The sequence below is a fragment of the Sphaerodactylus townsendi genome, linkage group LG06 (genome assembly GCF_021028975.2).
Source record: "Sphaerodactylus townsendi isolate TG3544 linkage group LG06, MPM_Stown_v2.3, whole genome shotgun sequence".
NCBI classification, from domain to species: Eukaryota; Metazoa; Chordata; class Lepidosauria; order Squamata; family Sphaerodactylidae; genus Sphaerodactylus; species Sphaerodactylus townsendi.
The window spans coordinates 29,873,627-29,888,762 of NC_059430.1; the positions used below are offsets into that span (position 1 = coordinate 29,873,627).

The 15,136-nt window shown below is 43.9% G+C and overlaps 2 protein-coding genes across 3 annotated transcripts in view; one reads left to right on the forward strand and one right to left on the reverse strand.

The window, feature by feature from the left end:
- BRAF (B-Raf proto-oncogene, serine/threonine kinase) overlaps positions 1-5,146 on the forward strand; it is a 67,982-nt gene extending 62,836 nt beyond the window's left edge. For both annotated transcript variants that reach the window (XM_048499551.1, XM_048499549.1), the window contains one exon: positions 656-5,146. In XM_048499551.1, coding sequence (XP_048355508.1) covers positions 656-678 — 23 coding nt within the window. In that variant the 3' untranslated portion in view covers positions 679-5,146. The remainder of the gene's footprint in view (positions 1-655) is intronic.
- A 5,974-nt stretch (positions 5,147-11,120) lies between these two features.
- On the reverse strand, positions 11,121-15,072 carry NDUFB2 (NADH:ubiquinone oxidoreductase subunit B2). Its single transcript, XM_048502271.1, has 4 exons — positions 14,915-15,072; positions 13,814-13,958; positions 12,129-12,223; positions 11,121-11,200 (listed from the first exon to the last, which is right to left on the reverse strand). Exons 1-3 carry the CDS (start codon positions 14,998-15,000, stop codon positions 12,152-12,154), a joined length of 303 nt encoding a protein of 100 aa, XP_048358228.1. The 5' UTR covers positions 15,001-15,072; the 3' UTR covers positions 11,121-11,200; positions 12,129-12,151.
- Positions 15,073-15,136: the final 64 nt, after the last annotated feature.

Genomic DNA, 15,136 nt, shown 5'->3' on the forward strand with positions numbered 1-15,136 from the left:
TAAACAGAGCCTCTGCCCTGATCACTGTGGTTAACAGGACTTGGATCACCCACTTTTCCGGGGCGCAAGTCACTTGTGAGCGTGCGGAAAGCCTCGCAAATGCAGCCTCTTCAGATGAGCCCTAATAACTTCATAATACGGCAGTAAGTTGCAGCTCCCTCTGTGCTCAGCTCTTCAGTCCCCAATTGCACTTTTGAGAAACTGGCAAGCAAACAGCCTCTCTCTTTTTATAAATCTCTCACGCTGAGCCCTTCAGGCAGCAGTTGCTGGTGTATTAGATCTTGCTTCTTCTTGGAAAGATTAAAAAAAAGAGCTGGAATCTTAAATTTGGTTTTGATGTAACATTTTATTCATTTCGAAAAGCTCTTCTTATTGCATACTTCTGCGACCCTGCTCGGAGGGGGGGGGGGTGGAGGAGCAGATCTTTCTTTTTGGAACCCTCATTTCACTAAGGGATTCTGTGAGTAACTTTGTGTTCTGTCTCTGCAGATAAGGCCCTTCTTATACATTGACTTATTAACCATATTGCTTCCCTCCCTCCTAACAACCGCTGCATCCAACGTATTGCATCAAATTTCATAACCGGATAACGTTTCTGTCTGGCTGATGGATAAAACCCCACTTCTTAAACACGGCTCTTGTCCTCCCTCTACAGGCGAATTTGCGGCGTTCAAGTAGCCACAGCAACACTGGCAGCAAAATCCACTCTGTTACTTAAAAAACAAAGAAAAAAAAAGCCTTGTGTTCTTACACTTTCTTTCTGTAACATCCAGACTCCGTTCTGCCCCTCCAAGCAAAGCAATTTAGAGCAAAAACAAGATTCGCACACTCAAAGCAGGGCAGAATGGAGCTACTAGAATGGAGCTACGTGTTCAGTGCAGTCAGGGTGTGGGGAGAATCCTCTTTTTAAGTACCAGAATTTGCTGCCTGTGTGTTCACCTCCAACCCAAACACCACGTGCATTTGGAGATGCACTCCCTCCCCACCCACCCCCCGCCCTGGCCGTGGCTGCCTGTACCGTTGGCATCATTCCCAGGAGAGAGGAGAGGGCCCGCGCTTTGACTTTTCGGTGCTCTGGCATGATGGGATTGGAACACTCCTGCTGCAACCTAGGCTTGGGATGATCTGCTGGTCGGCTTTCTCCCTCTAACAACGAATCATCAGAGGCTGTGAACGTCTGATGAGACTGAGCTAATCAAAAACAATCCAACTGTCCTCCTGGTCTGATTTGATTTATAGTTTGTGCTTCTTTTTTTTTCCTGGTGTGGTTTTGCTGATCCATGGGACGAGTGCAGTCTCCCCTTTTCAAACGAACGCCGGCTCTTTCGCATCTGCGTAATAATTTGGAAAATGTCACCAATCTGAAAGAGGTTCGAATGAGGGGGGTTTGGAAAATGGGTCGTCAGGAGGAAAAGGGGATGCTGCATGCCTCTCTTTCCAGAATTGCTTTGATTTCTTGTTCAGAACCATCTTTTCCGTCGCTTTCCTTTTTGTACGTTTTCTGGAACGGGGTTGGGAGGTGCTTGTTGTCGGGCCAGCAACGAAATTTTGCAGAATTGTAGCCAACTTATACATGTGTGGTTCCCTTTCATTTTGTGTTATCCTTTGATTCTCTCTCTCTCTCTCTCTCTCTCTCTCTCTCTCTCTCTCTGTTTTTCTCTAGAGCTTCTCATGCAGACTATAAACCAATGTACCTATTTTAAAAGGTGCAAGATAATGTCAGGTACTTCTTGTTTCATAAACAGAAATTCTCAGGTTGAATTGAGTCTGTTTAAAACAACAACCCTGCATCCCCACAAGAATTAGACATTTCCAAAATTGTGTGCTTTGGTACTTCCTTTTTTTAAAAATGACTTTGAATTGTGTTAATTCAGCTAACTCCTTAAGTGTGGGTATATAAATATGCAGTAACTTGTCTGAAATGACAACATGCTGACTTTTTTAAAAAAAGAAAAAGGTACTCGGATCAAAACTTCTCTCGCCAGTTTCCAACCCTCAGTCTTTCCCCTGCAGTTTCTTCTTTCCTTGCCGTATCTTCATTGTAAAGACCGTGGTGATTACATTTCCTTTATCTTTTTGCTGTCTGTCCTAATTTGCAGCATGATACATAGTTTTGAGTTTCACCATTGGTAAAAGAAAACCAGGAAAAAAAATAGAAAGATCTGCATGTAGTTTACTTTGGGAAGGGGGATCACAAAGTGAGCTGTTTGCAAAATCCTCTGCTATGCTATGTAATATTTCTTTGTAGAGCGCTAAGTCAGATGCTAGCAGGAAGGAGTCCAGATGTTCACAGAGTCCATGGCCAATTGGCCATACTGACAGGGGCTGATGGGAATTGTAGTTCATGAACATCTGGAGAGCCGCAGGTTGCAGACCCCTGCACTAGATCATGGTGGGAGATGACTGGGCCTTCACTAACATTGTGAGTGGCTAAAATCAGACTGCCTGGCAGATGGGGAAAGCAAAGCAGCAGTATCAAGGATCCATACGTCGGTATATACAGCAGCTCTGCCCTTGGGAGGGTTGTGTGGGAAGCAGGTAGGGACAAGTCTGACCTCGTAGCTAAGAGACTTTGAAGAAAGTCTCATTGGTCACGGCCCTCTCTTTCACTGGCCTTTCGTGTTATCCTGTTCGTTACGTTCAGTCAAATATTCACTAGAAATTCCAATTACTATACCAATTGAAGCAAGAGGCAAATGTACGTCCATCTGTACATTGTTTTTATTTTTTTAATTAAAATTAAATTCCCGCCCTCCCCGACCGAAGTTGGGCTCAGGGTGGCGTGCAGACATTTTAGAACCATTTTACAAATACATGAAATTCACTATACCTGACATTGAAACTCACTAAAAACGCAAGATGGCAGACAGACAAATTTGAGCTATGGAAATCATCCAACCCAGCCCAGGTATGAAACGCATCTTAAAAACTACCTGGGCATGGGCCAAGTCAAGTGAGGGCAGTGCTAAGTAACCACGCGTTGATTGTTATAGGAGGCTGGCTGATGCTATCGGGACGCACGAGTGGCCTTAACCTAAGACCTGGGAGAACATCTCTGTTTTACAGGCCCTGTGGAACTGTTTAAAGATCCTGTAGGGCCCGGTGTCAGCTGACAGAGAGTTCCACCAGGCTGGAACCAACACAGAAAAAGCCATCCCTGGGGCTAGGGACAACCAGAAGGTTCTTATTGGAGAACCAGACTATCCTCTGCTGGCAATGCGGGGTGATGAATTCCACCGATAGCAAGGTAGTGGTTAATCATGTGAAGTTGTTGGGCACAGTGCGTGTGTGTGTCTCCTTGGCACGTGTGCCACTGAACTGAGTGGTTGTGTAAAAGTACTGACGTGTTCGTGTTTGTTTCAATGACAGGTAGCACTTGAGAATTGCGCAGTGGATTTTGCAAGCTCTAAGCAGAAGGCAGCAGCATGTGCGAGCATAGGCATAGCGTACCGAGCAAGATACATTATAATTTGCGACCAGAAGAAGCAGTTTCCCCCATCTTTGCTCTCCCCATGTGCATATGTGGAGAGAACAGTGTTTCTGAACTTGGGCCCTCCTTTTACCTTCCTCCCTTTTAGTCCCTGCCACATGAGCATCAATGATTAGGGAATGGATAGAAAAGGATATCACTGACTCCTTCCAACACTGCGCACCAGGATATATTGTGAAAGCCAGGTGGGTGGCAACTTTTAGCTTCATAGTTTCTGAATCACATTGGGATGATAGGGGAGAGGGGCCACAAATCCAGCTGGGATCTGTGAGGTTCATCTGTGCAGGTCTGAGGGGGAGGGGGATTAATACCTTCCACCATCCTGTTCTTTCTAGCAACTCTACTTCCGGTGCCTGCTTCCTAACCCACTTGTAGCCAAATCCACAGGGTTAGAGAGTAGATTGACTAGGAATAAAAACAACTTACTGCTAAAAGAAGCAAGATGTATCTGCAGCAATCCAAGATCTTTATAGAATAGTCTTCTTCAGAGAGCAGTATTGTCCCTGTTGATAGGCAGCTTGGGAAGAAAAGATCTCATGACTTGGTTGACCAAATACCATCTCTGAGGTATGAGGATAAGGTTGTCACACACGATTACCCGTGAAGTTGCCTCAGGCCAGTGGTCTGTCAGGCTCAATATTGTCTGATTGGAAATGGCTCTTCAGGGGCTCAAAGTAGAGGTCTTTCATATGACCAGTTACGAGATGCTCTTAACTGCAGATGCTGAGTATTAAACCAGGGACCTTCAATGTTCCACGCAAATGATTTACTGCTGAGGCTCAGCCCCAGCCCTCCCCCCATACCTTTTTACATGCTTCCTTTGACGCATTATCCGTAGAGTTTATATCAATATATTTTCAAGCGTTAACAATTGGAAGGTGACTATAATTGGCATGCTTCAGCCGTGTGCAGATGATCATTTATGCATGGAGGGATGGTCATGCTTATTCCAGTGGGTTACATTTCCTCCCAACACGCAGCCCCCATGCATTGGATAGGTTACCCATGTGTCGTCTAATGTATTCCAGCTTCAGCTGCTGGATCTGTACCCTGGTAAATTGCCCTGTGTCCGTTGGGTCCTTTTCTTCTCACTGTGGCTCTTCCAGGACTTCTTGTGTCTGGTCCTCACTTCCTCCTTCATAGTGGTTGCTTTTGAACAACAAAAGCCAGGGCATCATCACCCAAGTGATGTGGAGAAGCCCCTTTGCACCTCCCCTCCTAGCAGTCACAGGCCTCCATCCACAAACTCCCAGTAGAGGTTGTATAAGTGCACAGGGACTGCCCTGTGTTTTTGCAGCGTTTTCTATGATTGCAAATTCCACAATCTCTGTTGTACCTAAGTGGATGTTTAGTTCATTCGAATACTAGTTGAAAAATCCATGTTTTCTTTAGATGAATATTTCTATTTATAAGAACCTGAAATTTGTTTGTATCTTGGCTTGATTGCATTAAGTTAATTATTCTTTAATCTGCAATAAGCTTTTTAAAAAAATTAATCTCTGAGGAAAGCATTTTATTCACAAAGAGCACTTTATAAGAAGAAGAAAGAAGAAGAGTTGGATTTATATCCCCCCTCTCTCTCCTGTAGGAGACTCAAAGGGGCTTACAAACTCCTTTCCCTTCCCCCCTCACAACAAACCCCCTGTGAGGTAGGTGGGGCTGAGAGGGCTCAGAAGCACTGTGACTAGCCCAAGGTCACCCAGCTGGCATGTGTTGGAATGTACAGGCTAATCTGAATTCCCCAGATAAGAAACAACACATCTTCTTTTTTATATATATTCTCATCTGAGTATAGTGCATGCTATTTGGCTGCTGTTCAATAGCACATTCGTGTTAATCTTAATACTTTTTAGTTTATTCTCCCTCCTGCTGCCATCTCCAGAGCCTTCAGTCTCTTTCCTGAAACTAACACAAAATGGGAGAAAAGGTGAAAGTCTACTCTAAAATCTTACCGAGTTGTGCACTCCCAGAAGAGTTTGCAAATTAGATCTACTTTGAGAAATCTGTTCGTGGCTTGAAAGATTTATTCAATCAAAAAAGTTCGGATTTCTTAACAGAATGTGAAAATGGGATTCTCCCCCTCCCCAGTGAACAATTACAGGTCCCTTGGAGATGATATCCACAAAGGTAGATTTTCCCCATGTTCAATCCTGTCAGTTTTCCTTCAAAACTCAACATAGTGAGTCTTCATTCATAAAACATTTGGCATATTGGTTGAAAGCTGCTTAAAAGTCTGTCTTTAAGGGTAGGAATTCAAAAGAAAGAATTCTCCCTTGAACCCTACTGTGTAAGAATAAGTAGGATATAAATATGGAAAATAAATGAGGTACTGTATGAAAAGAAGGGGGGGACATCTGGTCTCGTTGAGCCTTTTGTGATTTCAAGCAGAAGTGTGACCTTCATAGGAATGTTCATGTGCAAATATTCCTACAGTTAAAAAAACACCTTGATGGTGGCCTGTCTGGAGGAATTCTTACTTAGCTGCGGTCGCCTCTTACTGCCAGAAAACCCCTCAGTCAAGATGATGCATTGGCAGCATTGGTACCATCCCTGAATGGAGTGGGACATAGACCAGGATGGCACCGATGTTGCATGTGTCATTTTGCTTGAAGGACTTTTCCGTGATGGGAGAGCAGCACATTTGGCCGTTCATCAGGTGTGGGGTGTACACAGCCTATGCCACTCGTCTGTCCACGTCCTGATACTGTAAGTCCTTCGTGAAATATCAGTATGTGTTAGATTTCTTGTCGCAGAGGGATAACAGAGGATTTAGCGAAGAGCTGAGGGATCGAGTGTATTGTAAGGGCATAATTATGTAGCACAAACAGTTCATCGTACTGTAGACAAATTATAGCTTTGAAAAAAAAAGTCAGCTGACAGGAGTTGACACAAGTGAGCCTTCTGGGAGCGCGCTCCAGATTCACTCTGAATCCAGGTAAGCTACGTTAGCTTGCAGATGTGAAAGGGTTTTATGTGACTTCGGTTCTTATGTCTTCAGTATCCGTTATCACTTGGGTTGAATCAAAATGTTTTCTACTAATGCACCTCACACATTGGCTCCTTGGCAGTTCAGCTACCTTGAGCCTTTGTAACTGTAGCCCTTCCTGCAGCCTTCTGGGATGTCCCCCCGCCCCGATCCCAGTCCAAAACCTGATTCACCTTGTAAGACACAGTAATAACACAGCTGGGCTGTAGCAGAAAAACATCAAGTGTCTTGCACTACTTCCAAGAGCAGATGATGTTATTATATCTATATTATCTTTAGGGTTGATTAAGCTTTGTGAACGAGCGAAGTGTATTTGTCACACGCTTGTCCTGTGCAATGCGTTTCTTCATCTCTCCCTTTGGCCTTATCTGTCTACCCGGTCCAGAGTGTGGGCAGCAACTGTAACGTTCTGTTTGCCTTTGGAAACTGTTCCTGTGGCACTGTGATGCATGCTAGTCTGCGTGTTTGCGCTGAATGGGAAAGAGTGGGCAAGCACGCACTTGTTAGGGAAAACGGGGGGATGTAACGAACCCCACACACTTAAAATGTGGAAATGTGCACTCCCTGAAAAGTTTCCTTTGCAATTTGCCAAATGATCTTTGGTGCCTTTTTAACTGAAACAAAAAGAAAAATCCTAGACTGCATGCTTCGTTGCTGGGGAAAATAGCTTTTCTCTGACTACCTTTTCAACATTACGTGGAAACAGGCTGCCTCTGCCAGGCAAGTCTGATCGAAAGGGCAGCGTGCCTCCTGTATCGCTGCCGCTTATTTTAGTGTGGCTTTTCCTAGCAGTGTTCCAAGTAGACATCACACCCACAGGCTTTCTCCCTCAAACCAGCAGTCGTGTGACAGAAGTACTCTTTGTGGTTTGTATCCATGCCCCCCAGGTGATCTGTACTTGAACTGGGAAAAGGCAACATTTAAGCTGCTCAGACAAAAATAGAAAAAGTTGTGGATTGTGAAGCCTATATAAATAATGAGACATCCCTTACAGCTGGGGGGGACATTATGGCTATTGTATGATCGTTGAGATTTAGAATAGAGATGGGCTGTGTTTGTATCCACCAACAGGTTTACAGCTCACACGTTAATGTATTGAGTGTACACTGATAACATGATGAGAGATTTGCCTGATGATTCCCCAGCCTTCCTTTCTAACCTTCCTAAAGTGACGAATCAAGTTAAAAATGTAAGGATATGGAAGCAGAAGTAGATGGGCCATATGCTGGACTTGTGTCTTGCCACTTCATTGTCTGCCAAAGGAAAGGTTTTCCCTTCCTACTTTTCTTGGTGTGTCTTTCTGGGACTCCATTCAAAATGCTGTATTTAAATGGCATTCCGTACCACATTCCAAGCTACGGAGCGTCTGATTGGTAGCCTCTTTTTAAGTTTGTTAATTAGAATGCAATAATACACAAATGTCTAGTACTGAAGGGATTGTTGGGAGCCTGAGACTGATAAGGCATAATTATCAAAGCAAAAGTCTCTGTCGGATCCATTCAGTCATTCACTTATACTGTTTTTGGAATCACATTTTTTTTACTATGCTTGAACTGTAATAATCTAGAATTACTATAGTTCTCCCTCCTGACATGGAAAGTGGTAGCTAAGTACCATTCTTGGATTTGCAGAGTTTGGGTAGCTTTGGCACATTCTTGATTGCATTAGCTTGTGCTCAGCCTAGATATATGTCCTCTTCCCCTCCCCCCCCCCCGCCCCGTTTTTGGTAGTGTTTTGGTATTACACTAGTGTTTTAGGACCTGGGGGAGGGGCGGAGTGTGAAATGCTGATGCAGGGGGAAAAATGGATGGGGTGGATGGGAGGAAATATGGGAAATCTCTTGGGGTTGGTCTTGACAGTCTGGGGCCTAGTTTCATTAACTTAAAAAGGAAAATAACTAAGTGCAATAAATGTGCTATGAAATTCAAAACTGTGAATGGTTAAGAAAAATACACCTCATTCCCTCCAGATCTTTGTTCTTTCCCCCTCCTTCCTGTAACTGAAATTTGGCAGTCACCAGCTGTTGTGTGTGAGTATGTGTGTGTGTGTCTAATTTATATTTAGCAACTCCTTTAGGGTGAGATTGCACGTTCCAATTTTATGATAAAATGTGTTGTAAACATATCATGCCCCAGGCTTACCTCCTTTTTGTAATACAGATCCTGAACTTGGTAAGGGAACCATCTACACTGACTGACCCATGTCAACCGCGTTATGTGTTTCATGCTCTCAGAACAGCAAATAGTGAACTCCACTTACCCTGTGATGCACAGTAGCCATTCCCTACCACCACCACCACCCCACATTTGGCTAGATTCTCATTGATTTCTGCTGTTCAGGAGGGGAGGGGGAACTCAGTGAAGCTGATTCTGTGCCCAGTTGTTGATGCCCCCTGCATCTGCACAGGACGGACCCAAGACTCTGTTGTGATGCAATAGGAGGATGGCGTGCCAATGGGAAACAGAGCCCAATCGCTGGACTGCAATAGCCCTTCTTGCCAGGCTAGGAAGTTTGCTTCTATAACCAGCACCTCTTCTGGCTTCTAGGGACCAGTGACAGGCAAAAGGGTTGTTGTTAAAAGCAGCTGGAAACAGTAGCCAGCTTCCTGCTTCCATTTTCTCTGATGCCTGAAACACGTTCAAAGGCTTACCTTTTTCTTCCCATAACTCCAATTTCCTTCAGCAGGCTGTATAACCTCTTCCCAGAGGGCTGACCCTTTCTACTCTCAAGCACTCTGCTCCTCTCCAGTTACCAGGGTGGAATGCATCGGTTGGCCATTCTTTAATTCATGCATTGGAGAAATAGCATCCCAATGCTTTGTTTTAACTTAGCTTTGGATGAGTGTCTAAATCCTCATTTCTATCCTATGTGCTTTAAGGGTTTGGCAGAAGTAAGCATCTCTTCTTTTTATTGTAGCATGCGGGGTGCTAGTTTTGCACAGGAAACACACCTAGGCGAGGAAGGTACTGCAACAGCAATAGGCCCCTAATGCAGATGCTCAGTGTACCATGCCCTCCCCAGTCTCTTGAAGTTTGACAGTCTTTTTGTCTGGACAGAGCATTCTGTAGTTGGCCCCCAGAGCACTCACTGCAGAAAACAGATCCTACCGATAGCTACATTCGGGGAACAGGTTATGCCAGGAAGGAGTCAAAAATGTAATTTGTGCAGTGAAATGTATATCCCCACACAACATTCCTTCAAGACGTACTGATGGGCGAGATGGTTGAGAGTCTCCCCACGTTTGCGATATTAATGGTTTGTTCTCTTCACAAGTCTTTTGGTATTCATACTGCCTTTTTAAAAAAAAGACACCACAGTAATACTGAAAGGCCTGTACTTCTGATTCACAGGGAAATGTTGTTTTAGCTTTGTTCCACAGATCACTGCAGCTCTTTCTCCCTGCCTCCAGCCCTTCCCCGCCCCCTCCGTAATTGTTCACAGTAAATACACCAGATTTAAGTTCAGTTGTTTACTTCTCCTCTGTTGTTTAACCCCCACCCCACCCCGCCTTTAGCCTAAACTCCGTTCATTTGTATTTTGGAGCTTTTCTTTTTCTCATGTAAATTTGTACAGTGGGAAATATTGTTCAGTTTGGTTTAGAGAGCATGGAGACATTTAAAAAAAATTAAAGTTTGATAGCTGAAAATTCAGATTGAAGAACTATTTGTGTAAAGTTATTTAAAGAACTCTGTATTATATAAAAGGTTAAAAGTTCTATGTATTTGATGTGAATACTGCTATAATAAAGATTGACTGCATGAAGAATTGTATTGGTTTAAGCATTAATAACAGATAACGTGAGGGTGGTGGCTGACTTCTCAGGACATTTTGGCCTAGCATAAATTTAAGGCATTGATTTTAGTGGAGTGGCAGATTCCAGTTACTTCTTATAGAGGCAAATCCAGCCTATCTCTACATAAGGCATTGGACCTTCACTAGGAAGACCACAGTAAGGTCCTTTGTTAACCTTGTGAAATCACTTTCAGTCTATTTTCTGAGCTGCATATAGGAATAATCATAGGGGTGGTAGGATCAAAAGATGATGTGCTTTGAAAGATCTTCCCAGATCTTGCATTCCAAGTACAGCTACTGTCATGTCAGGTTGAGAAAAACTCAGTCATAGCAACTTTGACAAAAGGATGAAGAAATGTAATGTCCATATATAACCCCTGAACTTCTCATTATTTTATTTATATTCCACCCTATCCCTGAAGGATAATCTACAACTGACACCAGTTTTATGCATCCCAGATGTAAGATTGCCACATGCACACATCAGGAAAAGGGGGAATTTTGCTGTCAGGGGAAAACAGTTGTCTTATCCTGCTATCTAAACTATACAGCTCAACTCTTAAGAAATTTGATAGGAAATTTCAACTCTCCAGAATATTCTTTTCATATGTCCCCACCCCCACTGTATTATGTTCCATATCTTTAATATGACAGAGAAACTATAGTTGCCTGTCACTATAGTTGTCTGGGAAGGTAATACTAAAGTCCCTCATCCAGGGAACTTGACTCCATTAGTACCCAAGAGGAGGTGATATTCCAGATGGACTGAGTGTTTGAAATCCTGAAGAGCATGAAGGTAAGTGAATATTACCTTTATATAACACAGCATTTAACACCTCCAAGCAATCATTATATATTTTCTTCATTTTATTTACAATTTGAATTAAAATTTTACATGAAGTGAAGCATCCATTTCCACAGATCTCAGAAACCTGCAGATAAATCAAATATATTAGTTTGCTTGATTTTCTAAGTGATTTGAATATGATCTGCCAAAGGGAGAGAGGAGAAATATCCCACTTATGTAAATGCTACAGTAAAAAAATACAGAAAAAGGAGTGTAGTGGAGCACACTAAACAGGCCAACTACACTGAGGTTACCAGCTGTAAAAACGGCAACCAAGAAGGAAATGTCCAGTGCTCAATTTAATGTGATGAATACATAACGTTCCACAGTGCAGCCATAAAGCAAATACATAAAAGAATAAACGCAACAAGAACACAATGTAAACGCACACACACAAGTGTGCACTGGCCAGCCAGCCCGCTCTAGGGAATGGATGCTATTAGTCCTGGTACAAAAAGTGTCACAGCAGGTCAAAAGGAACATTTATATATGCTGGACCTGGACAGTTAAGTGGGGTGGTCACAGCAAACACTGGATAGGAACTTGCCTGGGAGGGGAAATCTCATGTTCCTTTGCTAGTCCCTATTTCTTCCTCCTCAACTTCCTATTGCTATGATAACCACCAGCTATCCACCCCCCATACCTTCCCCTTTAGAGCTTCTTCCAAGCCTCATCACTGCACTTACTGCTAGCCTAAAATTGCTACTGGAGTTTTCAAGTGTATTCCAAAGTGCTGCAATACAGTTCCATCAGTGTGTCTGTTCCTTTAGTTTCACAGGAAAACACATGCCCTCTGTCCCAAGCCAGTCTGCAACTTAGAACAACTGCAGGGGACCACAGAGGTATGGAAAGAATGTGGCAAAATTTTATTTAAAACATGGTTACCACTGAGAGTAATGATTAAAAGGTGACAATTTCAGGAAGGGCTGAACTTCGATCAAACAGTAGCTGGATTCTTAGCTTTAGAAATCTGATACAAAAAAAAAACTATTACATTAATATTTAAAACCTACTCTGAACAAATTATTCAAGTTGACTACTCATCATCAGAGGGGATTCCCAGTTCTTCATCTGTCCACTTCGAAGCATCTGGATAAGGGAAGTGGCCCTGTAGGAGGAGGGAAAATGAACAATGTTATTAGCCAGAGAACCAACTGAAAATGCGTTTTAATATTTCACCAGCAATTAATTCAACTTCGGCAAGATAAAAAAAATGCGGTCCACAACTGTAAAACGCTAGTGATTGGCCATCAGGACCACTGAGACTTGTCCCAGTGTGCTGATGACCCCCCCCCCCCCCACACACACACACACCTGGCTCAGCCAGGGTCCTGGGGGAAGCTTGGAAAGAGGTGGCTGCTCAGCAGGCAGACGGCCTCTCCTGTCTGGGAGGTGGGACCAGGGAAGCTCGAAACAGTGCCTTTTTCAGGGCTGTTTTCCCATCACAGTCTGCCCCAGCAATGACCCAGAACAACTTTAAGCTGATCTAAGAGCTTGCATGTCCCCAACATTTCCATTTTCCTACTAGAGCCCCGTGGCACAGAGGTGTAAACTGCAGAACTGCAGTCAAAAACTCTGTCCACGACCTAGGTTCAATAGAAATCAGTTTCAGGTAAGGTGGCTCAAAATTGACCCAGCATTCCATCCAGCCAAGTTTAGTAAAAAGAGTATCCGCCTTGCTGAGGGTCAAGTGTAACAACTGGGAATGGCAAACAATGCTGTAAAACGCTTAGTAAATGATGTGATGCACCACCAGTAATGGTGTGGTGCTTGCACAGGAAACTACCTTTACCTTTTGAACAATGCTTTCACCCACAGCCCAAGCCCTATTCTGTCAAAAGCTGTTTGTCCTCAAAATGAATGGAAATGCTGTTTGAAAATCATCTAAAATACCACCCCACCCTTGAGCATTCAAAACATAGTTTGTGGGATTCATACCTTTAGAAGGAGCTGGGGTGGTGGAAAGTGCCACCAACTCACTACCAATGTATGGCAACCTTGTAGAGTTCTCATCTTTTCAATGTAAGAAGAGCTGCCTCAAATACTTGGGTCAGAGTGAGATATACCATTCTAAATTCCCAAGCCATGTCTAGAAGCTGCCTAGATCTGGTTTTACACAGCTAGGTTAAAAACCAAAGATGTTGATGAATTAGTTTTCTCACAGCATAACAAAGAGAAAGTTATTTGTTCTCATCACCTTGGTCACACTTTTTAGGATACATTTGTGCTCCTCATGTTAAAATACACAGAGTCTTGCCAGAGTCAAGACATCTTGCCTCCAAGGATGTGAGTGGCATTCATAAATGCCATGTTACAGTGTGTCAGGGTGGATAAACTTTACAGGATTATTAACAGACTTAAATCTGGGGGTCCAGTACTTATTCCCAACTCAGCCATGAAGTTTCCTCTGAACGATCATGAAGCACTCCGTCACTTCCAGCAAAGTGCACTTCACAGAGTTGTTGGGGAATAAAATGGAGGAAGGGAGACCACCTTGTGATTCTTGGAAGAGAAGGGTGGGATAAAAATGTGACAACAGGCCCAGAACACTGAAGCCATTATGAAAATGAGCATTTCCTATGAACTCCCCGGCCTGCTTATTAGACATGATTGTTAAGGCCTGACACCTGACACTCAGCATTTTTCCTCATCCTCTAATACTGTTGCTTTATTATCTTCCCCAGACCACTGAACTCACCAGCACAATATCAGGGTCATGCCAAAAGTTCCACAGGATCCAGAACCACATGAAACCACTGATCAGTTCAGCCTTTATTATCTGGGACCGTGAAATCACTGGGAATTGACGGTAAAGAAATGGGGCATGCGCCTCTGTGCTTGCACTACAAGACAAAAATTACAATGGAGAAGTCACTCAACAAACCACAAGGGCAATATACACACTTCAAACTTATGTGGGAGTACTTTCATTTTTTAAAAGAGCCATTTTGTATCCTTTGTCAGGTAAAAAAGGCTTGAATAAATCTCTTTCCCTTCTACCTGCAGCTACACAGAAAATCCTCCAGAAGGTCACAGGATGTCTGGGAAGACAGTAGGTTTCTGTGGGCAGGACTGTCTCATTCAAGGGAAGCAAGAGCTCAAGCAAGGGGCAGGGGAGAACAATTTCCACCCCTTTGTCCTGTGCCACATTCAACTCTGTTCCTAAGATCTCTGGGAACACTGTCCAGAGGGGGTGGGCAGGGGGAAGGGGAAAGAGATCCACTTATGGTCCTTGTATTCAACCCAGGGCCTCCAACTATCAAACTTGAGATCTTAGTGCTCCTTACCTCTTTTACAAGTACAAAAATAAGATTGGATTTAGGGAGGAGCTGTGGCTCAGTACAAGAGTCTTCATCCACTCTGCATGAAGACGGTCCCAGGTTAAATTCCCACTATGCCCATAAAAGGACCAGTCAGTAGGTAAGGTTAAAGAACTGGAAGGTTGCTGCCTGTCTGAGCAGATAACTGATGGGCCAGTGGCGTCATTCAATACCAGTCAGTTTCGTGTGTGCCAAGAGCATGCCAGAAACTCATTTCCTCAACATTTATAACATCTGCATGTTGAAGAAATCAGGTCCCCCCATCCACACAATTTCGCCATAGAACTGAAGCACCTTGCTACATTCTTCAAGAGACCGTGTGTGTGTGAGAGAGAGAGAGAGAGGGGGGGGGGGACCCCACATTTTGAGTCTGACTATCTAACCCTCACACCGCACTGCCTCGCGGGGGAGAGAAACCCACTCCAAGCCTCCCCGTTTCAGCCACCCTCAGGATCCAGGATCTCTTCTCCCTGCCTCACCTCCGGGCCCCCGAAGCCACTCCTGTCGCACCTCGAGGGCGAAAGAGGTGCGCTACCAACCGCAGCCGGCACAAAGGCCCGACCATGGCAGCAGTAGCAGCTCCCAGAGCCGTCCTTCACCCTCTAGAGTCACTTCCGCCCTCCTACGTCAATTTATGGCACCGCCCAATAACCGGTTCTCTTATTGGCTGTTACAAACTCCGGCGCCTACCAATACTAGTC